The sequence below is a fragment of the Oreochromis aureus genome, linkage group 16, assembly GCF_013358895.1.
Source record: "Oreochromis aureus strain Israel breed Guangdong linkage group 16, ZZ_aureus, whole genome shotgun sequence".
In the NCBI taxonomy this organism is placed as follows: domain Eukaryota; kingdom Metazoa; phylum Chordata; class Actinopteri; order Cichliformes; family Cichlidae; genus Oreochromis; species Oreochromis aureus.
In genome coordinates, this window is record NC_052957.1 from 22,111,718 (window position 1) to 22,137,934 (window position 26,217).

The 26,217-nt window shown below is 39.5% G+C and overlaps 1 protein-coding gene across 3 annotated transcripts in view; it reads right to left on the bottom strand.

The window, feature by feature from the left end:
* The window catches only part of il1rapl1a (interleukin 1 receptor accessory protein-like 1a), a 162,075-nt gene that overhangs the window by 13,971 nt on the left and 121,887 nt on the right, over window positions 1–26,217 (bottom strand). For all 3 annotated transcript variants that reach the window (XM_039600539.1, XM_039600541.1, XM_039600540.1), the window contains exons 7-8: window positions 5,942–6,074; window positions 530–675 (exon numbers count right to left, since the gene is read on the bottom strand). In XM_039600539.1, the coding sequence (XP_039456473.1) occupies window positions 530–675; window positions 5,942–6,074 (279 nt within the window). The remainder of the gene's footprint in view (window positions 1–529; window positions 676–5,941; window positions 6,075–26,217) is intronic.

The window sequence follows — 26,217 nt, forward strand, 5'->3', positions numbered from 1 at the left end:
TCATCATTACCCATTTGTTCATCAATTCTGATTCTGGTATTATCTTTATTTAAAGCATTCTTGCTCCTGCTACTTCTAGCTATAGCTGTTCACTAAGGATTTGAAGTGTGTTCCTTTCCTTGCAGCAAGCCCCTAAATTAGCAAAGAACCCTGTCCGGAGACATGGAAGCAGATACTTTGAGCTACACATGCTTCTTTTCATTCTGAAGTAAATAAAAACATAGTTTAACAATAACCTGATCATAGCAACATTTGTAGTCATCATTTTTGAAAAGCTATATTGCTTTGAAATGTGTTCTTTCTTTGGACCACAAGGCGAATCCTGTTTACTTCAGTTACACTGAAGGGAAGGCAGACATCTTTACAGCCAATATGTGAAAAGTTAGGAAAGTCATACCATAATGATGTACATGGATGAACAACACTACATGCCAGAGGAAAATCAGTATTTTTATTTTTTTTTTTATTTGGGGGGGGTGGTTGAACTGTCCCTTTAAGTTTGTAGTGGGAAATGTAAAAAAGCACTTACCCCGCCTGAAAAGCTGGATGGTAGCTTGGCGACGGCCGTTGCCATTTTCCACATAACAGGAATAATTTCCCAGGTCTTCCTCCTCTAAAGAGTCAATAGTTAGTGAAATGGCTACTTCCTGTTCTCCAAGATGCTCCTTGATGACCCTGCAAGACAAACAATGCAAACGGTACTGAACAGTTCCTCTCCATATCAAAAACAATAGGTGGATGGGGAGTGACTTGCAGTTGATGGAATTAAAAAAAACTAAAAAAACTCTCATGTTCAGATTGTGATGGGGCTTCAGGAGTCATGACCCGAAGCACATCAGTCAGCGCTGTTAACCAGATACCGTGTTATTACAAATCCCAAGGGTTAAGCTATACAAAATAGTGTTCCTGTGGCACAAATGTATCTTGATCAAGGCCCTTTTGCGTTACATTAAGTACTTCATGGTATGTTAATTTCTTTCTTTGCACTCAAACATATGAGAAATGAAAATCAATAAGGGATCTTCCTCAGCTTGTGCGGGAGGAAATCAAATAATAGCGATGAGGAGAAAATCTTTTTATAGCAGCTGCCATGGTAACGGCGAGAAGGAGAGAAAGTAATATTCCATAAAGTAAATGAGTGTCCCCCGCTGGGCTGGTTGAGCCTGATGGAGGAGAGAATAGGGAGATAATGCTCCCTCATACCTTGGACACACTACTTAGCCTACTTTTACAGCACCCTCAGCACAAATGACTCTTTGGAGGAAACAAAGTGCAAATGAGAAAAAGATCCCTTCTGTTTGTATGTGAGTGTGTTTATCATTACTGTGCTGAGAAGGAGTGGGACGAGGAAAAAGGAGAGAGAGTGTTTGCATGTGTGAGTTTGTGTTTAAATATGTAGGGGGGGGATAATGACTCTCAAGCATCTCACTTCTCTCTCACCTTCAAACTGATAAACTGCACATAGGAAAGCTTGTTGGGAGAATTGGCATCGGTAATTGAAAGTGCATCATGGGCTGTGTGCGAAGAGGCAGCGGCAGCACTGATGATTCAGAGTTTGTTTTGTTGTAGGATAGGCGCAGTGAGAAGGAGGCATGAGAATAAATCAGGTCTATCCAGAAAGCAGTGGTGACCCTAACCATAACTGTGTATTGTTTACTCAAGCAGTGTACTGTGGGACTGTGGCTCAACACTTAGGGTGGATCATCCACTTTGCATGCCAAAACGTCCTCGGTTAAGATGCTGAAGTCCCAAAATCATGTTTCCTGAATGCATTTTACTATTTACTTTGCAAGTCAAGACTTTTGCATAAAAAAAAAAATCCATGAAAAAAAAAAAAGGTAACTATTTTGATTATTGTTCAGAGCACTTGTGAAAACATTACTCACTATTCTAAAAATTATTTATTAACCACTCACCTAATGGAAAAAATAATCAGATCAGTTCAGTAGGAAATAATCTTTAATTTGACGTGGAAATAAAATGTTCACCTCTACCAAGTACAACAGCAGAATTCTGCTTCAATGGATTAATGTTACACGAAGTCACATGGCAGCTGAGTGAATATAGGCAAGTAGGCACGGTCAAAACGAGGTGCTAAAATTTAAACTGAGATTCATAATTGTGAAGAAAAGTGATTCTGAATGTGGTGTGGTTGGTCTACTGGGATTTTCCCACACAATCATGTCGATGGTTTACAAAGACTGGTCTGAAAAAGAGAAAATATCCAGTAAGGGGCAGTTCTCTGGGCAAAAATATCTTTTTCATGCCAGATGTCAGATAAAATCACCAGAGTGTTGCGTTCCAGCTGATAGGAGGGCAACAGTAACTCAAATAATGACTCATTACAACCAAAGAAGAGCATCTGTGAATACACAACATGCCCAACCTTGATGCAGATGGGCTACAGCAGGAGAAGAGAACACCTGATGCCACTCTTGTTAACTAAGAAAAGGAAATTGAGGCTATATTTTACATGGGATCACCAAAATTGGACAATAGTCTTGATTTCTGCTGTGACATTTAGATGTTAGGGTCAGAATTTGGTGTAAACAACATGAAAGCATAGCTCCATCCTGTTATGTTCATATTTACTTGCACACTTAGGGCCACTTAATACCAACTGAGCATTGCTTAAACACCACAGCCTGAGTATTGTTACTGACCTTGTCCATTCCTTTATAACTAAAGTCACTGCCAGGGGTGCATGTGAAGAAATAAATGGGATCAGACATTAAATGTTCTTTAACACGCCAACTCCCTGGTCAAGGTCTTAATGTCTGGTAGCATGTGCATGAGAATAGCTCAGATAATAGTCAGGTGAATTCACAGCAAGCCCGTGTCTCCTGCATGCTCCGTCTGGGCAGCACCAGTATTTCCTGAAGTGAGAATGTGACTGAAGTCGACCGTCTCCTGCTGCGTGCCCCTTGTGGGAAAGTGCAAACTCAGACTCCAGACAGCATCTCAACCCAGCTTACCCCCAACACTGTCTGGGGTTCATGTGAAAACAGTAATAGTGGGCATATTTCTCCAATCAGTACTTCTAGCTTTAACACTTGCAGTTTTACAGAGCAATTTTACAGCGTAGTGTTATTCATTTTTAAGCGTAGCGTGTGAGTGGTGCCTTCTGTTTCACAAAACATGACTATGTGAACCTTGAATGGAGTTCACACTTGGTTTTAAAATGTGGACAATGATAAATAAACAACATTGTGAAAGGGGCTGCTTTGATCCGGTCATTCAGGCCACTTTGCTGAGGTGATTTTAAATGCACTTGGCCTCATATCACTGTACTGTAAATGCTAATGTGTCCTAACATGAGCGACGTATCAGGATGTAGTAGTAAATATGCCAACACTGAAGGACAAACATGTTTGTTCTCTTTGCTAGCTGATCTTGCGCTTGAATGGCAACAGACAGACAAAATAATGCTGTCCCTTCACCTTCTAGTGGAATTTGCACTGACAGTAACAAAGTCTGAACTTGTGGTTAGCTGGAAACCTTAGAGGCTAATGAAATGATGACACATCTTGGCTCTCTACTTGTGACCCAGTCACCCAGCATACATTTTAAAACCAAGTGTAAAGAGGGTCATAGTCACAAATGTGAGCTGAAGGACACATAACGGCTGGGATACAGATACACAGGAAGTTATTCCTACTTTGGTACATCAGGGTTGGATTTGCAGGATGCCATCTGCTTTTTCATGAGTGATCGAGTTTATTGATGTAGCCTCAGCAGAAGGAGTAAACTGCAAACTTCTTCTCAAGCTATGGCTTTTTCTTTATCCCTTATACATCCACTCCCCTCCTCATTGATAAAACCTCCGTGTTTGCTCATTTAGTGATCAATTTCCAGCATATTCATTTCTTTCATATATTCAAGTGCACGTACACCTGCAAAACATCAACTGAAGCCACTCAATAACATATTGATCACCTATTTTTTTTATGCTGAGACGCGTTTGTTTTGTTAATTTATTAATCTCTGCATACAATGCTGATGTCTAGTCATCCATGCCATGATAACAGCAACAGCCCAGTCCCAATGGCGCAAATGAGAATTTATGGGCTTTGCCACAGAAATGAACTCCACCAAATCAATAGGCTGAGAGTTGGGTAAATAAAAGCCTGCAGTAAGTCTGTTCTCAAGGTATGAGTGCTCTTCTCTAAGCTTAAGTTTGGCTGCTGATGCATTAGTTATAAAAGTATGTGGGTGGCAGGCTGACAAAGCGAGGTAACCCTGAGAAAACATGCCCAGTGTATCATTTAAAGGGGAGCAAGAGCTTGACTGCAGGGGAAGGACTGATTAGTTTGTGTTTAGTTTCTTGTATACTTGTTTTTTTCCCGTCATTTTTTGTGCCTCGTCCATGTCTGGCTGTGTGCGTAAAGTAAAGTAAAATCAAGTCGTTTGCTGAATCCTTCGAGAGCAGCACCAGTAGAAGAAAGTGGATAATCGAATATATTATTGATCTGCTGCATGAAATATGTTTTAAATTATTAAAATGATCACCCCTCAGCCAGCGAGTGGAGGAATCCTGGTGACAAAGGGAGGGGCAGAGAGGGGTTGGTTAAACAGCGATCCGTTTCTTTTGCATGCTCATACCAGTGTGCGAAACAACTCATGATAACATCCCTCTTCACTTTACTCTTCATTGATTTGTGAATATTTCTCGACTCGTTCCACTCGTCTTTCCTGTTTGCTTCCTCCCTATTTTCTCCCGCTCTTTCTCTCTTTCCCTTCTAGCCCTCCTCCTCAGCTCCCCATGGCCCATCTGCATGCTGCTATAGGTGGGTGCAGCGGGGGAGATAGCATAGTGGTGGCGGTGTGAAAAATGGCAGTTGTTAACCATCTGACAGGGCTGTCTCCCAGGAGCTGCAGCCTCTCCAAACAGCTCTAATGGGAAACATGCACATGGACCAGAGAATGGACTTGTTTAAATGTGCTACACCACTAGGAGGGGAGCGACACGAAGATGGGCTTGTTTTAAATGTCTGAAAGCCTCCGGAGCGAGGCTCGTCAGTGGAGTCTTTGCAATGTTGCACAAAGCCTTAAGCGAGGTGAAGGTACAAAAACTGCTTTTTACAAATGTGTTCAGTATCATCTAAATCTATTCTCAGGGCATGAGCTGCATCCTGCTCTGTCAGAGATAAGCAGAGGGAAAAGCGCTGGTCATGGAGAGAAAGCAGCTCCCAGTAAGACACAGGCAACCATTTTAATACTCCACGATTTCTTTCCAGATTTCAAATCAAAACTTTTTTCTTCTTCTTCTTTTTTGTTCTTTTTTTTCTAAACTAACAGAAAGAGTTTATAACTGCACATTTCTATTATGAGGAACCTTTAAATGTTGGATGTTTCAGTCATACATTTTTATTACTATTCATAATTATCATAAATAACACCCCAATTACAATAAGAGAGATCAAGATGAAGCTGCATGGCTGCATGGCTGAGAGCCATGAGAGTCATCGTACCAAATATCGATTTGATCAGGGTTGCTTTTTTCTTTTTGTAGCACTTTGACTGAAATTACTTGATTCATAGGCCAACTTTTGAAGGTGTCCTCACATTGGTTTTTACATTCATCTACATTTTTTTTGTACAGCAGTGTTTGTGTCCACAGGACAATAATGTATTTTAACTGACAAAAAAATATATCACAGGTGATAAAACAAATAAATGATAGTTTATTTCAAATTTCAAGCCTCTGCATCGTGTTCATACTGTAGCGTAATTAATTGAAAAGAGCAGCTGCTTAGAAGGCAGGGAATACATCTCTGGAAAATGGTTGGTTTAGTGTATGCAATTTGGAGTTAATGGGCTAAGAGATGCAAAACCATTTGGATCGTCCTTTAATATTATGGGGTAAATTTATCTACATCTGCTATTAATTCCTCATTACTGCCAAGTCCAGGGAAGTGATTTGTAGCCCTGTGTTCCTTACTTGATGTCGCTCTCCTGGACTCTCTCTTCATCCAGGTCCTCTATGAATTTCTCCCCCTTCATCCAGTAGATGAGGGGGCTGACATCGCCGCTGTAGCCAAAAAATGCCCGGCAGGTAAGGTTCAGGGCGCTTCCTGCAAAAAACCCCAAAACAAAACAGGAGATGACACGCTGTCATGCTCGATAGTCCTGCTGTTGTGTTAAAGGCATACAGCTCACATGCACAACCTGAAACAATATTGTGTCAAATCCTATGCAGGGCTTTAAAGTCAGTGATATCGCACAGATACTCCAATTCTACCAATTCTTTTTATTTTATGCATCATACACACATAGGCTGCGACACACACTTCGCACATTCATAGACTCACAAATGCACACTTTGCAAATCTGCACACAAATGTCGTCTGATGAGAGAAAGTGAAAATACGCCCATCCTCAACTACTTTGGGGGATGTGCGTCTGCTATTTAAGGAGACAGTCTTTGCTTTCAACGTCAGCTTTAAATGCTCATTTGGCCGCACAAAAAGCACACTGATCATAAGGCAAGTAATGAACACATGAGGGCACTCAAGAGCTTTCCAGAATCCCCCTGGAGACAGTGCATTGGAGAAAATAAGGCAAAAGGAAGTGAGCGGAGACAGACACATTATTTTATTTAGAGCTGCTGCTGGGTATGAAGGGAGGTCAGGAGTCAACAACTACAGTTTGCAGCGGGTTGATATGTGGAGGGAAGAAGTAATTGTCACTGGGGAGCTGATGGATTCTTGGTTCTGTGAATGAAAGGATTATCTCTGTGGTTCAACACAGAGGGCAAGTATTTGCATGGAAGAAAAGGTGATACTTCACTACCAATTAAAAAAGTTTCCGTTGAAATCTACCGCACTAAAGCTGCTGGCAGCGTTTTTATAATTTGAGAAAGCCCAGAGATAAATCATAAATGAATCAGAGATAAAAAGCAAAAAATAAATAAATTAAATAAAAAAATATATATATACATATATACATAATGAATCAAATATTACAAGCAGCACAACTGTGAGCTGATAAAAAGTGGCAACACATCACCCCTCATGCAAGAACTTCAGTGTCCATGAGCTTTGCATGTATTAAGCTAAAGCTAAAGCGTGGCTGGCATATACTGTAAATGCATCTGTTTTTCGTTCCAGCGAAGTGGCATTCACTAAACGCCTAGAGTGCAGTAATCTTGGCAACGTGTAAATAATATACATATGATTTGATCCCGTAGCACATACTGTAAACTGGGTGGAGACTCCTCTGGGGAGAGTCGGTGCCGTGATTTGGGAAGCGCTGGGAGAAAGACGTGAAGAGGCTGGGGGGATGACGGAGATGCTTTTTGCCTGTTTCGCAGCAGGATTTACAAGCCGCAGTGCAAGGTTTGCATTTGTTAATCCTGATTAGTATGTTACAGCACTTGTGTTGGGAATCCAAGGGAAACTCTGCTACTTAACACCAACTTCAAAAGCAACTACGTCTAAGTCAGATCTTTTTTGTAAGAGTCAAAACTAAATATTTAAGGATTTACTGCAAGGCTGTTCTCTTGCATTACACAAGGATTTTTTTTCTGCTCCCTTACTGCTGTGATCTTTGAACCCACTGCACACCACTGTGTAGCCCAGCACCTTTTTCTGGGATGCCCCGGCTGTGCCACCGGTCACACATCTTCAGAGCTGTGCCGGCAAGGGTTATTCTTTAAAAGATTGTTTGTGTTTGAACTAAGAGCTCGTTTTCTCTGTGCTCCTCCTGTCAACAACCGAGACACAGCTACAAAAGATTTCAGCGGGTCTCTCTCTCTCAGCATAAGGAAAGTTTTGTGGCGTGCAGGGAAGGAGGATGGGAGGACACCCAGGAATGAACTGATAGCGCTGTCTGTGAGGAGCCGTGTCTGACATTTCCAAAGTTCAACAGCCTCTCTCAGCTTGGTATTTGTGCACAGCCGGGCTCTACAAAGGCTACACGCTTTACCTACAAAATAGGAACCTCCTGCGTGCAACGCACACACACAAACACAACCACGCACATGCACATGTACAGAGAACTTGGTACAAAAATACTTTGCCATATAATCAGATCCGATTTTTTAACATGCACATTACACATTACAGGCAACTCCGTGTCTCTGTGTGTCACCCAGATGCAGTATCTACCTTTTCCTCTGTTTATAAATCTGCCCCCTGCTGTTCGTATATCCCTCAGATCAATTGTAAACTAGGAATGTCAAGCGGCCAGCAGCCGCTGCCTGGAGAGGAAGTCTCCACTGAGCTGCCTGGGAATCACAGGAAACACTTGAAGGCCTCCTGCTGTCTTATTCTAATCCAAATGCAGCACTCCCTGAAACGCTCTCACAGCCACCTTTGTTACTTCCAGAATGCTGGTGGGTGGTGTTGCACCTGCAACATCATCGTCACAGTCGATACAGTGTAAAGCTGGACATTTTGTTACAGGATGGTGGCCAATTATTCTGAGAAAGTGCTCATACGGCACATGTGTGGCCTCTTGCATTATCAGCTCATCCTGTACATTTAAGTAATACATAAAAAAATTGCTTTTCTAAGGCTCTGTGCACTACACAGCTTTTTGGAGCTTTTGATGATATATGATTTTTGTTATCTGATGGAGTTCTTCTAGTTTATTTTGGCTTAAAAGTCAAGACTGAAAGTTTATCCTTTAATATGAATAAAGATTTACAAATCTTTATTATCATTATTATTAAAAATAAAGAAGATTGGTTAATAAATCATAAACTAAAGATCGTCTGCGCCATTTAAAACATCTGATTTGTACGCATGTTTGAAGTTGGATATTTGAATATAATTTCATCCCGACTGATTATTACGTGGCGTTCAGCACTGTCTGCAGGGTCACACGCACCACCTTCTCTGCCGGCATTGAACACTGAACAGCTTTTTTTTATACCTTTAGAGGCTTATTTTCTTCCCAGAGCACTTCAGTGTGCAGCTGAAATAACACCCAAGTTATTTGAAATGACACTTACTCTCCCCTGGTGCTACATGTGCAATGCATACCTCCAGCTGTGTTTTAATTGGCAAGGTGAAGAGAAAGGTGGACGACTCTTAGCAAGGCAGCAGAGAAATGTATATAAGTATTACCCAGGCATATATATATATATATATATATATATATATATATATATATATATATATATATATATATATATATATATATATATATATATATATATGGAGAGAGGGTCCTGATTAAGCTAGGCAAGATTGCCATAACTATTATGATGCTAAGCCAGCCAGACTTGGAGCAGATGGTAGGAAGACTATTAACCAGAACTGGAACAATGAGGTTGATCATTTGTACTAGCTGCAAAGAAGAAGGAACAGCTTTTTAAAATCTCTCCCATGCTGTCAAACCCCATAGCAGTATCATTATTATTCTAATCTGTTATTAGTCTCAGAGAGGTTTGTAACATTTGGAAACTTCCATTAATGATCTCTGTGTTGACTTTGACCTTGAGGATGAATTTTTAGGCAAAAGATAAGTGCAGGAAAACACTCCAAAGTTAAATTTGGCTTCAGAAAAGCTTTTAAGGGAACAGGTCGGGCAACAGAATTGTTTGGTCTAAAAATGTTCAAATAACGAAAGTGCTGATTATAAAAAAAAGCATCACTTTCCTAATATAAGAAACAGATAGAAATCAGATACCTGTGACCAACCACCACCATCCATGTCTCCTGAATAATAAGCATTCTAGCTTTTGGTGAAAACTCAAAAATTCAAATCTCTTTTTAATTTATTGGAGTTCACAAATAAGTGTGCCATTACAAGACTTGGCAAGATTAGGCGTGAAAAATATCCCCCGCTGAGTGGATGCGCGTCTTGTACAGCACAAGAGCGTGATTAAGTGTTTGCCTGAGTGTGCGTTTCCATGTGCATGTCTTTGTGTGTTGTTTCTGCCTTCACACATGCGTGGGTGTGGAACAAATCCATGTAATCTGAGTGATTGACATCCTCCCCTCGGCTGAGAGTTGGTCACGGCGCTTGATGGAAATTAGACTTAAGAACCACCCCTTTTTTTTCACTTCTGCCCAATGTCTTCCACACAGACTACATCTTTGGTCCTCCTATAGCAACAAATAAATATTTGGTGGGGAATAGTATGATATAAGAATACATTTTGACCCTATTTATTACTATAGCTGGGTATATACTTGAGGCGATGGGATGTAGTTATACAAAGTGGACCCAGTGCCTTTATTAATCTAGCCTAATCTGGCTTTCTCAGAGATGGCTTCATTTATTTGTCTGCCTGAAAAACTTAAAATATGATGTTTTAAGCGGTCCTAGAATGTAGCCAAACCAGCAAACAGCTTAAATAAAGAAACAGTTGTACAAAACTTTTTAAGTTTGCATACACAATGTCTACTTTTCATTACTTTGGGTGTTGGTAATTCTTGTAGTCATGTCATCAGTAAAATTGGTACTGGTAAGAAGTTACCACTAAAATAACAAACCAGTTGTTTCTTTTTATTTTTGGGTTTCATTCAAACCTTTTATCAAGAGAATGGCTGCATTTATCATCCTTTTAAGAAGCTATTCTAACTATTCTAAACAGAGCCAATATAGGATGTTCTGAACTTATACTGATACGTCAACTCATATTTTTTTCTTTCAAACACACAAAACATTTGCCTAACATTTGGTATGTTTAGTTATTTAGGAATTCTTCCTAACAATGGAGTTTAAAAATAATCTTTAGTTCTGGCTTGACTCTCTGTTTAGCTGGCTGTTGTATTTGTTGTGTTTGAAACGCGTGTTGCTGACAGGGAAATTGCAGAGCGCTCTCTGGTGGACAAACTATGCAACATGAAAACAAAACACGAATGAAGAGTGTTTCTACCAACTTTTCTTTACTTTTTTAAATGTTGATTTATTGGGCGTTGTCAATGCTGATACTGATATGGCAAATAGCTAATAATGGCCAGTATATATGCTATACAACTGCAATTAAACAGTTTGGGTTCAAACTACAAATTATTCTTCTGGAGAAATTAAATCAATTTTCATTTGATCTAAATGTTTAATTTTATATGGTAGCTGGCATAGGCTCCACACCCCTGTGACCCTGAACTGTATAAGCGAAAGTGGATGGATGGATGCATAGTGCCAATTTGTGAAAACATCGGCGCTTTATATCACAGGGTAAAGACCCTAAAATATCAAAACCCCAACAATCACGTGACCCCCTACGAGCAAGCACTTGGCAACAGGGAAAAAGAAAAACTCCCATTTAACAGGAAGAAAACTTCGGCAGAATTGGGGTCAGTGAGGGGCCGCCATCTGCCGTGACTGGTTCGGGGTGAGGGAATTAATAGCAGCTTTAATTTTTCGTTTTCTGTCTTCTGTGGTTTAAATATCTACTTTATCGGCACATTGTGACAAAACCTCTGTAAAGTAACAAGCTGTTCAGTTTTTACCAGCCACTAGAATTTATAATGCCCATTATACTACATTACATTTATTTGGGAAACACTTATGTCTACAGCAACTTGAATGAATGTGCTTTTTGAATGCTTTTAGAGCACACTAAACATATTCATGCCAAATAAGGATAGGTACACATTTTACTTTTCAAAGGGATCACAAAAGAAGCTCTTTATTAGACAATATAGTGGAATGAAACCTAGCAGCCAAAAAACAAGCCAAGCCTCATGCTGGGCAGGCCTTTAGTGTGAAATGCAGTAAATGATTGAGTGAGACCAGAAATGGTGATTGAATTTTTAAAGACTATAAAATAATGTGTGCTGCACAGGGTCATAAATTTGATTTGCATCAACTCTTGGTGCATGTTTAGCTGATTTCACAGTATTTGGGATAATTAGGCCTCACAGAGCTGGCACTCAGATTCACACAGAGGAATACTTTCCAAGCCAGAGGAGAGGAAAACAAACCTTGCACAGAAAACACTCTGCAGATGCTGTCCAAACTCAGCACAGATGCACAGAGCACACAGCGAGATTGACAGATACGCCGACAGAGGGGCAGATGAATGAACAGACAGACAGACAGAAAAAACCCCCAACAATAACACTATGCATATACGAACATGATTAGAAACTAACAGACACACGCATGCACATCGTGTCAGTTCTTTCTTTTCTGTCTCAACTCTTTCTCCTTGAATACACTTGTCGTTCTCGTGCCACTGCTTAGAGCAGAGTTGTGTGCTGTTACTGCGTGTGACAGCCACCATCATGTTTTATTTGTAGGATAAGAAACAATCTGGAGAGCCTTTTGAAAAAGTCATAGTCAGAGTGGGTTTGATGTTTCATAACACACTCTAGTCCTCAGCACAATTGTTCTCTCGGTACTTCGTTTTCAAGGTAAGGCACAGTCTTGCACATCACACGTGAGTGTTTTTTCTCACCCTGAAGATGCACTTTGCCCATTTTTTTGGAAGGGGTGGCCCTAAAATAATAAATAGAGTATCTGTGTAGGGCAAACAAGAAAAAGGAAACAGCTACATGTATAATTTTCTTTCATACATCTTGTTCACTGGAAGGAGGACTTTTAATTACAATGTTATACAAGAACTGCTATAAAGCTCAGCTGCTCCGTTATTCACAAGGGGTCCACAGCGGGTAGCTCCACATATTTGATTTGGCAGCTTTTTACACCAGATGCCCTTCCTGACGCAACCCCAAAGGGGCACGCTGTCCATAACAGGTTCCCAACAAATATTATTCACTTAAAAACAGAAGAGCACTCTCAAACACACCTGCTCATTCTCTCGCATAAAAAAATAAAGGGCCCTACGCATTGTATTGCGCACTAAAGATTTCAATTTTACACTTGCGCTTGTGTAATTTGTTTTTTTGGGTAGCCATCACTGGCTTTCACGTCGGTTGTGATGTCACAAGCACTGGCCCATATGTGCATGTGGAGCAGATGAACGTGAAAACAGCTTTCTACAAACTCAACATACTGTCGATCAATCTGTACAGTGAAAGTCAAGGATCCAAAAGAAGAAGCCGCATCAACACTTTGGCAATATTTGCTGCTATATTCGAACCCACCCGACCTAAATACAGCCTTAATAAGCTGCGCACCTTCCAGGGGTTAAATATTATAGCACACGTGTTGTTTGATTGCCACCACAGGCTGATATTTAATTCTTGTCAGACCCTCGATGAAGACTTAGAGCGCATACACACTAGTCTGTTTTCCCTCAAAGAATAAACTTGAACTATATCATTTTACCTGAAATAAGAGGGCCTCTACAACCGTTTTTTTTTTTTAAAGATTTCACCTGCTGCACTGAAAAGCACCTGTCAGATAAGCCCTCTGAGCCATGCAGTGTTTCCCATCTTTTCTTTTTGCTGTACAATATCATTGTTGCAATATATTTTTCTCCTGAGATATTAATAGTATTGTTCTGCTTTCCACTGTTATATAGGTCCTTGTAATCCATCCGAATGGACAAACCACCAAAAGCTGAGTTATTGTACAAGGTCTTTATGGCAAACAGCAATATCCCACAGCCTAGTTTTAGACACAGACTTAAATTTCAGAGTCTGGGTATTTTAAGCTTTCAATAAAATGGCCAAGAAGAAAGTGTTAGTGTGTGCATATGCATATATGAGGGGGAGGGAGGGAAGGGGAGAGAGAGCGCGAGAGAGAGCGGGAGAAAGAGAGAGAGGGAGAAATAAGGGTTTGTGAAGATTTCCTGTGGATAACTCTGCAGGAGAATCTGATACAAGTCCTGTCAGTCATGATTCTTCCCCCACAAGGTGTGAAACAAGCATGAAAAAGTGCACACAGTACTGTGTAATCCTTTTTTGCACACAGAGAGGATAAGAGAGTGAACAAGTTGGAAAACAACAAAACTACGATACATGTCAAACCTTCTTTGGCTGGTGCATTGTGATGTATATGTGTATCGTGTGTGTGCACGTGTTGCACGTGTAATAACGTCCTTTTGAGTAGTTAAAAATGGATAGGCCATACATTTTCTGAGCCCTCCTGCTCTGTAAACTATATCCAGCCTCAGATTCACCCCACACTCACATTGTAGAACGCCTTAAACACGTGCTTTTTTCAAGGCTAGGACGGGAGACAGAGGAAGAGTAAGGGGAGCCGGAAAGTAACGACAACAGCGGCATTGAGAAAAGAAGGTGAATGACAGCTATTCAGCATTCCCGGGTGACTCCTTGAAATTCTCATTCCAGTTCCCTTTGCTAAAAATACCTGATCCCGCTTCTTGTCCGTGCTCATCTCTCGATGCAGGAGGTGAAATCTCTAGAGAACCGTAAGCAGGCAGGTGTGTTTACTGTTTCAGGAGTGGGGAGTTGGAGCACAGGAAAGTCCAAATCTGTCTGTCAACATTTCTATTCTTTAGCTGCCTGCAGGTTACCATGACTACACCTACCGTGCGAGGTAGCAGCAGCTCTGCAGGCTCTGTCAGGACAGAGAATACAGTAAAGATACGTACTGTAATGACATCAGGATGCTGGTGGATATATTGACAGCGAGCAGCAATCAAAGTTGGCTCTGCTTGGAGGAGGGTCAAAACAAAATTCTGACTGCCGACAAACTGAAAAGTCCTCCGCTTGTTTGTGCAGCTTTTCGAAGATCTTGGAATCTGTGAAAAAAAACCCCCACTGTATGTAAAGATGTGGCTTTTTTTCCGTAGCACACTGGTGAGCTGATGTGGAACGATGACGTTGGCTGAACTGATTACTTTTGCTCTGCATTGCGGAAGTCGGTGTGAGGTGGGGGATATCGAGGGGTGAGAAGTACAGTAAAAAGGTGGATTGGAGGATTTGGGGCAGAATAAGTGGAGGAATGAGTAAGGGCAATGAGAACATAAAAGAGTTAGGGCCCACCCCCTCCGCCACCTCAGCTTCTCTGCAGCTCTAATATCGTCCCCTCTCCAGAGACAAGCCCTTAATTACCATTACAAGCCTGAGAGCTTTTAACAGAGGAGAATCCTGCGTCTTTCCCTCTCTGTTGCTCCTTCTCCTCGTTTGTTCTGTGGCCCCCGACGATCCATCAGGGAAATGTAAGCCTTTAATTACCGGTAAAAATTACGGCCTTTGTGAACAGGTAGTTGGTGCCCTCGCTTTCATCTCCCCTTTCGTCTGCTAAGCGTCCCTTTTTGATGACATAATAGGTGCTCTGTCCGCAACCTGTCCGAGGAAGGGGAACACAGAGGCCCATTATACCACAAGAGGCACTGTGGGGGATTATATGATTATGTGATAGCGAACTTAATAAATGTTCTTTTATCTTTCTCCAAATTCACACTGAATGAGGGATCAGTGTGGCAACAAGTGCCCGTGCCCCAACTTTTTCTCAAAAATCAGCTTCTTCAATGTTCTGATGATCCAGTATGAAACTGTCCACCGTGGGAACAGACATAAAATTTCACAAAACACGCCGACTCACCCACGTTTTGAACCTTTGGTCTTCTAACCTTTCTGCACACTCGATTTTGAATTGCTTTCTCACAAAGTGCCTTTATTACCCATGTCTTATTATTTCTAACGGCCCCACATCTCCCCTTTAGATTTTACGCCAGAGGGTTTTTGGAATCGCTTTTCCTACTAATCTGAGTTCATGTAAAATCTCCTTTTATAGTCAAAAAGAGACCAAAATAAATGCAATTTTCATTCAGTGTCAGTGGGTGTCATAAACTGCCTTCTAGATACCTCGAGAAAGCTTTCCTTCGTTTATTTTTAAAGATAAAATTGAAGGTGTTGGGACGACAATAATGTAAAGAAACAAAAGGAAGAAAGGGGCAGGAAGGAAAATGATAGCAAGAACTTTGCAGCTAATGGACAAGCACAGAGATACAGAGTCAAAGATAGAGGGATCTGTAATTGGCTCCTATCCAGGGAACTGGAGGCCAATTAAATGGTGTGATTTGAACACTTGACGAAGAACATCACTTTAACGAATGGCCCAAGAGGGGCCTGGCTGCAGGCACTGACCCACTGACCGGAATACCAACCGGGGTCTGACTAACTCAATTAAAACCGGAGCTCAGTATCCAAGGTTAGGTCACACCAGCACAGACCATCACTGTTAACCAACCGTATCCCGGTGGACTTGATCAAATCCTATTCAAACATTTGTGTCATCCAACTTATGTCAACAGAAAAGCCCTCTATTCCCGTACTGACATCCATATATCCAGCCTGAAATAAAAAGCACTGCCTCAAGAAAGTTTAGAATGTATAAAAATGTATTTTAAACAGACTAAAGAAAGCTTAATTTTTATATGATCACATTTTTAAAAATATGTTTTAAGTTAAAGGCTGTCTGGGCTTTGAGAAAGCTCAATAAGAATCATCGAAGGCGTGTAAAATGATTGCAAAACATGGTTATTCTACTCTTGTACAAACCAGCTATAAGAGCTCTGTTTGGAATTAATGACAGCTATAAGAAATAATCTGTAACACAGTAGGTGTACTACAGTAGTTTAAAGTTAAGACAAGTGCGTGTGTGTGGAGGAGGGGGGTAAAATTCTGTGTGCGTGGGAAGGGTAGTAAACCTGCTGAGGTATTAATGGGACAGGAAAGGCACGTGTTAATGAGTTAAAACAAGAAAAAACTAAATATGGATAAAGTGCAGAAAAAAAAGAACCATTCTGTAACAGTGTAAATTTTTATTTTAACAGAAATGATCAAACAAATTGAGGCCTAAATTTAAATGTAAGGTTTGCTGTGCTGAGTCCAGATTGCTTTTAGGGATTTTGAAGAGACAAGTGGAAGACCAAAGTCGGGGAATAGATGCAATGTTAAATGCCTCTTCACCAAAGTCCACAGTAATGCAGCAGTGGATTTTTCAGTGGGTAGCAGGACATATACAGAAAAGGTCACTGAGTTAGAAATAACTCTATTAGGACTCTCAGGCTATTCAGCAAACCAAGAAAGTACACCATTATAGCATATTTTCAAGACGCACACATCCTAAAAGAAAAGCAGGGTAGAGAAGAAAGTGACTGTAATGGCTGAAACATTGTTCAGAGTCCATAAAAGTAAGACAAATTATTTTTAGCAGTTGCAGATATGCAACTTTGTGCTGACCCCGTGGTAAGGAGAGTTCACTCTTTTCTGCAGATGTAATTATATGACCAGGTGCAAATGATTTTCAGTATAGTGTTGTGAACTCAAACTTTTCAGTATAAAGCCTGTGTAAAAACATGCAGATTATACACCTGCAAAAAGAAATATAACACATTTCCAAAACCTGAAACAGGCCATAAACATAAAAATACTTTCACTGATCCACTCTGAAAATATCCACTTTATTTTTGGTCAGTTTTTATTCACACGAATGTCATGAAATCAACATTCATAGCAAGAATAACAGATGAAAGACCCGGAGGTATTTATGCATGCTCCAAATTTCCATTTTAAATTTTTGTTTTAATTATAGCTGAACACAGTAAAACAGAATAATGTAATGATCCCCAAGAACATCTGCTGCTATATCAGATGAGTTGAAGCTAGTTAGGAAATCAAAGCTTTGTAATGTTGCTATAGAAAAAAAGGGTTTGTTGCCTTGACACAAAAAGAGGTTAATACTATTTCTTTTATTTCCCACATGTCCACTTCCTGAAGAAATAAACCTTCTGTTTGTCATTCTTTTGTAGTCTTTCTCTGAGTTTTCTTCTAAAGCTTTCACTCATCTTCTCAACATCACCAAAATCCCATTTTTCCTTTACCTGCCCTCTTTTTATGCACCTGTCAAAGCACATCCACACACATACACAAATATACATTCTCACACACACACACACACACACACACACACACACTCCTTCCTATAACAAAGCAGTGCCCTCCTCTCGTCACTTCCACACCTCTGCCTCTTATCACACCTCTAGCACTCCATACTCTTTCTCACCCTCTCATTTTGTAGCCTAACCCTGAAATCTCAACGTACCACTTGAGTCAAAACCACCGCACACTTCACTACCCCTCCTCACTTTCTTCGCCCCCCCCTCACGCTTCTCTCTATTGTCCACTCTTTCTCTGTGTTTCAATTTATGACTCATCATCCAGCTCTTCACACCAACCCTCCCCTGCCTCGCCAAGACCATGTCCGGTAAATTTTGGGCTTTCGAGTAGGAGTGCAGATTGAGCTTCGGCCGCAGGAGGCCTATGTGTTGAGAAATCTAAATCAAGGCTGACAAATGACTTGTGCCGTGTGGGCTGGAGACACTGGGACAGGGGCACTGGGGAAAACAGAAATGTTTACACACTAACACAGGCTGATGGTGTCCCATGGTACTTGGCAAGCACTGGGATAATTTCACTCTTGCAAAATACCTGAGGGATCTGTGCCGAGCTGCTTCTTAGGATGACTTTCAGCCAATCAGAATCGCAATGAGGGAGCGCGCTAGGACGTTAATTACTGCAATGATTTCCTGTGAGAGGCAGGATGTGTTTGATTTGTGTGTGTATTTGCATGTGTGTGTGTGTGTGTCTACCTACAAGAATACACATGCTCCATCACACGATGGGGTGAGCACAGCATCAATCAGTGCCTCCTTTTCTCTAAAAGAGATTAAATGACTTGCACTGCATAAATCCTTATCATGATGGCTCATCAGTCATTCTTCTTCAGTTTCTGTCAATTTGACCATGACCTTTAACTGTAACAATGTCACTTGTTCACTGTCAGAAATCTAACAGATTATTCTCTCGACGATCCAAACTACAAGTCCTTGCCAGGACTTTGTTTGGAAGGCATCTAAACACATTGTATGATATCCTATTTTCACTTTTTAGGTCCTTGGGGATCAATACTTTTGAAGAATGCAACTGGGATCTGGTTTCTATAGTAACAGCAGAGTGCACTTTGCTTATCCACAATCTGGGAAAAAAAAAGTCTTTCAATTATCACCAAAAAATGAACATTGTTTGCTTGCATGAGTGCTCATCCGCATGCAAATAAATGCGTGTAAATTAGGTCAACTGGTTAAGCAAACTAAACAGCATATTGCATGCATTCATGCTCTGCATGTGCTTGGAACAACTGTTTATTTCATAAAGATACAAATTTACAATGCATAAAATAGACAACGTAGATTAACATCGTGTCCTATATTTCTAAAATCTGGCTTAGAGTCGGGCTGTTAATCAGAAATTACCCATGTTCCGGTTATATTTTGATTAAACACATTACACCACAGCAAGTGCAATTCATGCTCATATCTAGAAAATCTTTATTTAAAAAGCACCTTTCTTTCTATTAATCTAATAGTGATACTCATCTGTTTCCTGACTATGTGAATATGTGTTTTAACTCTAAGACAGGCATGTTTATACTGGAGCACTGTAACCAAAAATAATTTCCCCTAGGGATCAATAAAGTATTCTGATTCTGATTCTGGTTATATGATCTAAATATTTGCTAACTACATAGAGATTTTAGTTGTCATGAAGATGCTCAGCACAAAGGTCAAGCAGCCAACCTAACAATAATGAGAATGCAGTGCCACAGCCCAATGAAATACACTAAATATAATATAGTTAAGCTTTTTAATTGTTTTTATGTGCAATGACTCTAGTTAATGGATTAGAGTCGTTAAAGCTGGGAAGCTGTCATCATTTTTACTGTATGCTGTCAAACAAAAAAGTCATTTGTTTTGTATTCAACACCCAAATAAATGCTTTTCCAAAGAAAAATTCAACACATAGTTTGTATATCACAAAGTTTTTGCTATGAACCAACAGGCAGCCAGTCATAAACAAACACATGAACAGCAGATTAAAAAAATGTAGATTTTTTTGCCATGCTGATGTGGACGTGCAAACTACTATCTGGGATCATGTGGCAACAAATCAACTGTTACTTACTGCGTGTGTGTAATTTGAAGCTCAGGTGCTTTTGATACCTTTGTCCTGATATCGGTGGCTAATGCTAACCATTTATTTGACAAATTAACTTTACGTGCTACTATTTTAAACAGCATATATGATTAAAACATCCAATAAATGGTTAATTTACTGGATATTTTATCAGCTTTCCCCCCAAATATATTTGTTTTTTTAAATACTTTTGTTTTTTTTTATAGTGAATAGAGCATTTTAAATGAGGCTGTGAGCTTTACTGTTAATAAAAACTCATGGCTTGGTTTATTCAGAAAAAGTCCAGAGTGATTTAATGTGTTTATCAATATTCAAACAATATCATGTTGTTGTTTTTTCAACATTAACCCAAAAGCTTTGTCACCTAAATTTTATCCAAGCACAGTTAAGACGTGAACGCCGGTTTATGGTTCTGCTGTACATAAAAACTGTCGTCTCTGAATGTTGCTAAAACAAATAATGTCACAACTTGGAAAACTATTTAGTAATAAGGTAAATACACTTACAATACAAGTGTATGTAATATAATTTATATAATACGAAGTAATTAATACTGGTAAAGTAAGCTAGAGCAGAACTGAATAATATTTTTTTCATCAGTTAGGGAAATATTGTTAAGAGGTAGACATACACTTCAACCTTTTTATTGAGATGGAATTTTGTATTTCATATTTTGTGTCCTACACCTCCTACACTCCCTTTAAAAAAAATTATAATATAGAGCCAAGCAAGAATTACTAAGCACATTATTCATTAACCTTTTTGGGTAACACTATTTATTTGCACTGAATTTGCACTGTGTGATTTGCTTCAAATTGCTAAAGGACGTTGTTTTATTTTAAAGTTATTTAACTTTAATTACCTACATTTATAAAGTAAGTACTCGCTGATTTATAAGGCAAAGTTTCTTTGATTCCAAATGAGTCACCCCAGAAGTTTGGCAACAACCACTGCAATGCAGATCTGCGTGATGGATGACCTGTTGTACCTTCGTTATTCATGAGTGCACACAGTTTTGTTTGTAGTACTGTGGGGAAAAAAGTAAAAGAAAATGTAAGAGGAATTAAGGCGGAGCTGGGAATGGGACATCGAAAGTCAAAAGGACGTTTAAAAAGAAAGCACAGGACGTAAAGTTTGTGTATGATGCTGGTCTGCAAAATGCATGGTCGACCCAGCTATTCACATGAAATAATATGAATAATAAATAAGACACTGGGAACAGGTTAATTTCTGGATGCTACTCTTAGCAGACACTCTAGTCTGCAGTGTCATATCATAGTGTGACTCAGTGAATCAGTGCTTTACAGAAAATATGGTTAATGTGTCTTTTCTTCTTCTGTTAATATAAAGACTGACTGCTGAAGTCCACTGATTAAACATCTATACATGTTTAATTAATTGTAATCCTTAATGTGGATGTATATTAACCTCATATTCAGTCCAAATCAGGAGGTGAGTCCTAAAAGATGGCTTGCATCATAGTTAGATCACATGTTTGTAACCACTTCTGGCTTGTGCCCAATGCATGAGTTCTTATCACTCTATCAAACAATGTCATCACCCCTGTTAGGAAAATGTTAGAAATCTGTGGGTGCTGCACATTCATGAAGGCCTAGAACATGCACAAGGAAAAAAAACAAAAGAAAAAGAAAAGACAATAAATGCTGCAGCATGTTTACTATTTTTAGAAAAGGTTAGAACTGAGGCTAAACAATTCTAAGGTTGTGTAGGTTTGATGTCATATCTGTCGCTTTCACAATTCATTAATTTCTTTGTTTTATTATCAGAACTGACTGCAGCGATGGTCAAAATGATTAAACTCTCGATGGAAAAAACAACAACAACAAAAAAACCAAAACAATTTTCCCTTAATAGTTTTGAGTGGGCCAGTCGTTCAATGTTGTCATTATTTCCAACAAACCATCTGCTACTTGCTCACACCCACAGCAAATGTAAATCTGAGTGAAAGATTCAAGACGGAGGCCCACTAAAAAGCTGCTCGCTAAACTTCGTAATTACTAGAAGATGCTGCACTTTCAAATCCTCCATCACGTAAATGACAACTGGAGGCGTTTTAGCGTTTGAAACTTCAGACAATATCATAGATCAAAGAGTCTACCATCACTGAAAATAGAAACAGGTGAAAAGTACCATGAAGCAGGATCTACACTCGATTTAAAAAAAAAGAAATGGTTAGAGGCACTTCTCGTGTGCAATAAGGAGAGCATAAAACCTCTGCTTATGTGTTTGTGTTTTTGTGATTCGCGCTGCGGGCAGTGCAGGGCCATCTGCATTGAAATGCCAGTGGCTTTAAAAAGAAAGAAAATCAATAAAATTACATAAAGTTCAGTGGAACTTTAATATCAGCCACCCAGTGTAGCTGTGGTGCAGGGAATGTCACTTACATTTCTTTCAATGGAGAAGATGCAAATCAGTTCCTAGCATGCGGTTTCCAACACAGGCTTGCAGAGAGAAGGATTCTATAACGCACGCCAGAAAACACGCATGCAGCAAACGTGGAAATCCTGACACAAGAAAGAAGCAGCCTTTCACACATATTCAGTCTTTTTTGCTTCTTTCCTGTCCACCAGTCCTATTTTTCTTCCTCTTTCCCATCCTATGAACTGCAGGGATTTACTTGGTATGGAATCTTGCCGCAGTGCTTTCTCAGAATGCTAATATGCTCAGCTGATGTGGGTCAGGACTTAATCCTGTAGAAGTGATTATCACTGCACGACTGGAACTTCTCTATCATTACCACTTGGTACTTTTCAGTCATGTCATTACCATTCCCAGAAAGACAAACACATCACTTTGGCAAAACTGGAACAATTAAAGGGAAAATTATACGTTGTAGAACTGCACCCAGCAAGATTACTTTTTAAATCTGTGTGTATTCATTACCAAAGTGTGTGTAAAACAACTTTTGTGTCCCAGTTTAAGAATCATTTTAAGCTTTCTTTTAACACTCTATCTGATTAGTCCAGGACAAGACCACTTATTTATGTGAATATTAAAAAAAAGAAAAACAAAGCCAGCTAAGGCCCCGAGTGGATTCCTCCTTCTGCAAAAAGTAACGCCCAGAAAGAAGATGCCAAGATGCAATATCAGAGGAACTGGCCCTCACCTGCATCGGGTTGACGTAAGGGGGACCTGAGACCCTACCACACCAAAACAACAACAGTGCTATACAATAGCACTGAATATGAAACACACACACAGGCCAGAAGGTAAATGACAAAGAAACACAAAAGTAAAAAGTAACTTGAGATCACAGACAACATCTTGTCATGAAATGTCTAATCTTGCCTTCCTCTTCTTGAGCGTAACCAGTGGTTTCCACCATGTTGTAAACACACTGTGTTTTAATCCATGAAGCTACGTCTTGACTTTTAGACTTTGACAGTGATGCAGCAGCCTCCTCAACAGTGTTCCTAAGTTGAAGGGATTTTTCTTAACCAAGGAAGGAATTCTGTAATATATAGTTCAGCTTTCTTCTTTGGTTGTTCAGGTATCTTTGGTGTGACTGAGCTGGTGAGAGCATTAAAAATGTACTGGATTGTAGATTTGGTCACTGCATTAATTTCTGCAGTCTCTTTGATTGGTTTATTTTTATTTTATTGATGTATTTTTTGCCTAATGATGGCACTCTTCATTTGCACTGACATCTCTTTGGACCTCATATTGAGAGTGCCAAATGGAAGTTTAGTTTTTGGAATCAGCTCCACATCTTTCATATGCTTAATTTGTCATGGACTAATGAGGGAACAGGAACTACTTTTCAGTCAACTTCCAATTACTTTTCAGCCTCTGAAAATGGGGGACTGGGTATAAAAAATGGCTTTAATTCCTCAACAGTTAATCCAGTACTTCTGTTAAATCCCTTGAATTAAAGCTCAAAGTCTGTACCTCAATCACACATTTACTATTTGATTTAAGATCCACTGTGGTGGTGTACAGAAGTAAAATTACAAATTTTGTAAATTCTGTCACTGTCCAAAAATCTACCTGGCAGGGTTGGAAATATATTATGGTGTTACCTATACATTTAGAGCCTGAATTTTTCACTAGGGACAGACTATCAGGTAAAAATATATGTGGGATGAACTTCAGAAGAGAACTCCACACACACAGAAAAGGGTGAATGTAAATCTACAATACAATTCTGCAATCATGCACGGCAGTTTTGCTCAATTACATGCTTGCGTGTATGTATTTTGTTTGTTCACCAGTGCGTGTACATGCTGCTCATTCACACAGGTGAAAAGCCAAGTTACCTGCAGAGCATGGGGAATTTAAGTAATGGAAAAGTTATATGTTTCCCAAACAGAGTTAAAGCCAAAAGGGAATACTGTTGTTCTGCTGGAAATAACATTAGTGCATGCTTGAGCAACCACATTCACAAAGAAACAGGGTGCCTGATTGAGGGAAAGACACCATTTGATAGCACTGTGTGGATGCAGTGCCCATATATATTGAAATTCAGCTTTTTCCGCTGCTATTTCTAACCAGCTGCTGAATATTAACTATAATAACAAAAAGATGTGTGCCAAAAGGTGAAAACATATGCTTCTTACTAAAGTACTTTTAATATTATTTACTCAGTCCTTGAGAAAATTATATACAAGGGGGGTGACAAACAAAGGATAACTAACAATGAGTTACAAATAATGAGCATTTCCATTTCCAAAAAATCAATTCAAAAATTTCCTTTAAGAACAGGACTCACATAGGAAAGAGATAAACTAAAGAGTGATGGCACCGGAGATACAAAACAGATACAGGAGTTCAAAACCAATGAGTGGTAAAGAAAGTGATGAGGAGGAACACCGCAAAAGAGTGAAAGTGACAGATTACTTGGGAAACATGGCCTGATAAGGTGGGTCTGTTCTACTAAAGGGAACAAGGCCAGAGAAGTCCTTGTACGCTTGGCTACACTTGCACGTACGTAAAGGTGACTAATTTTCTCATTTTACAGTTGAGGACAAAATGTTGTAATGGCCTATTTTGGCTGAATCAGTGATGGAATCCACTTTAGCTACACATTACGTTCCACTCGATCCACATCTGTTCTCAGTCTGCCTTATTCTTAAAGGTCACACAGGAAACTGCCAACACACAAAAGGTCATGTTATCTCTAATAGGGCAGCGCATGCGATTAGAAAAGCCACTGAGTGGAGAAGAAATTAAGTAAGAAGAGGTCAAAAAGGTTATTAGGAGGTAGCAAACCAGCAGTGCGAAGTTGTTAGCTTTATAATAACTGCCAGCCACACTTCATATAGAAAAAAAAGCTGGAGCTATGTAATGACACAGTAAATAGGTGCATGAATAACAGAAAGAACAGTTCAGACAGACAACAAAAATCTAGTAGGACTATAACAAGCTGTTATAGTGTTAAAACAAGCTGTTTCTACAATAAACAATAGGATCTAATCCTGGCAGCATGGGATAGAAGAACTCTATAAGAAATGAAAGAACACATGTCCTGACTATTAAAAAAGTTTAAAGTAAACAAAACAAAACAAAAAAACCAACTTGATGTTATAATAAAAAATGAGAAATTGCAGGCCAGGAAACTTGTATTATGTTCATTGTCAGGCCTGGTTATTACGCAACTAAGACTAGTACAAAAGAAATGCTGCTTATAGGGTTAAAGGAAAGGATTTCATAGGTAACTAAATTGGACTAAATGTAATATTTTATTGCAATGAAAGCTGTTTTCTTACATAACACCATACTACAGCACCATGATCCAGTAGAAGAGTAGTTGGACACCTATTGGAGGTTCCAATAGTTATGAAAAAGTAAGCCATTTCTGGTTTGGTTTGAATCACATATTGCACAGCTAATGTGCTTCTGAGATGAAATGGGGGGAATGTATTCAAATAATCCTGGAGACAAAATTGCTTCTTTTGCTGTGTTCGGCAAAAAACAGAAACAAAAAAATTCTACTATAGTAATTTTGTAATATGTTGTGTTGTTCATCTGATGTGGTATTTAGATCATTTTAAGACCTGGAAGGACCAAATGATTTTTAAAACCTTGTGAAACCTTGAATTGAAAGCGGGTGTATTTTCTTTTTACTATGGCTGTAAATGATGCTAGTCTGGCTTTAAATGTGCACGAGAGACACTTGAGTAACTTCCAGCAGCACCACGTTATTTCTTTTGTTTACTTTAATGTTTAATATTAGTAAAAAATAGCTAGCATGCATTGCCTAGCATTAACATGGCCTTTTCCAGTTGAAGACTAATGTTTTAGCCATTGTTTGATAGATCTGTTGTTCTTGGTGTTTTGTCAGATTTATAACATACTGAATGCTAATTGGAAGAATTTTTGCCAAGGTTTCCGACAGACCCTAAAACTGCCCCTGGAAATGAGCACACAATGTCCCTAGTTTTTC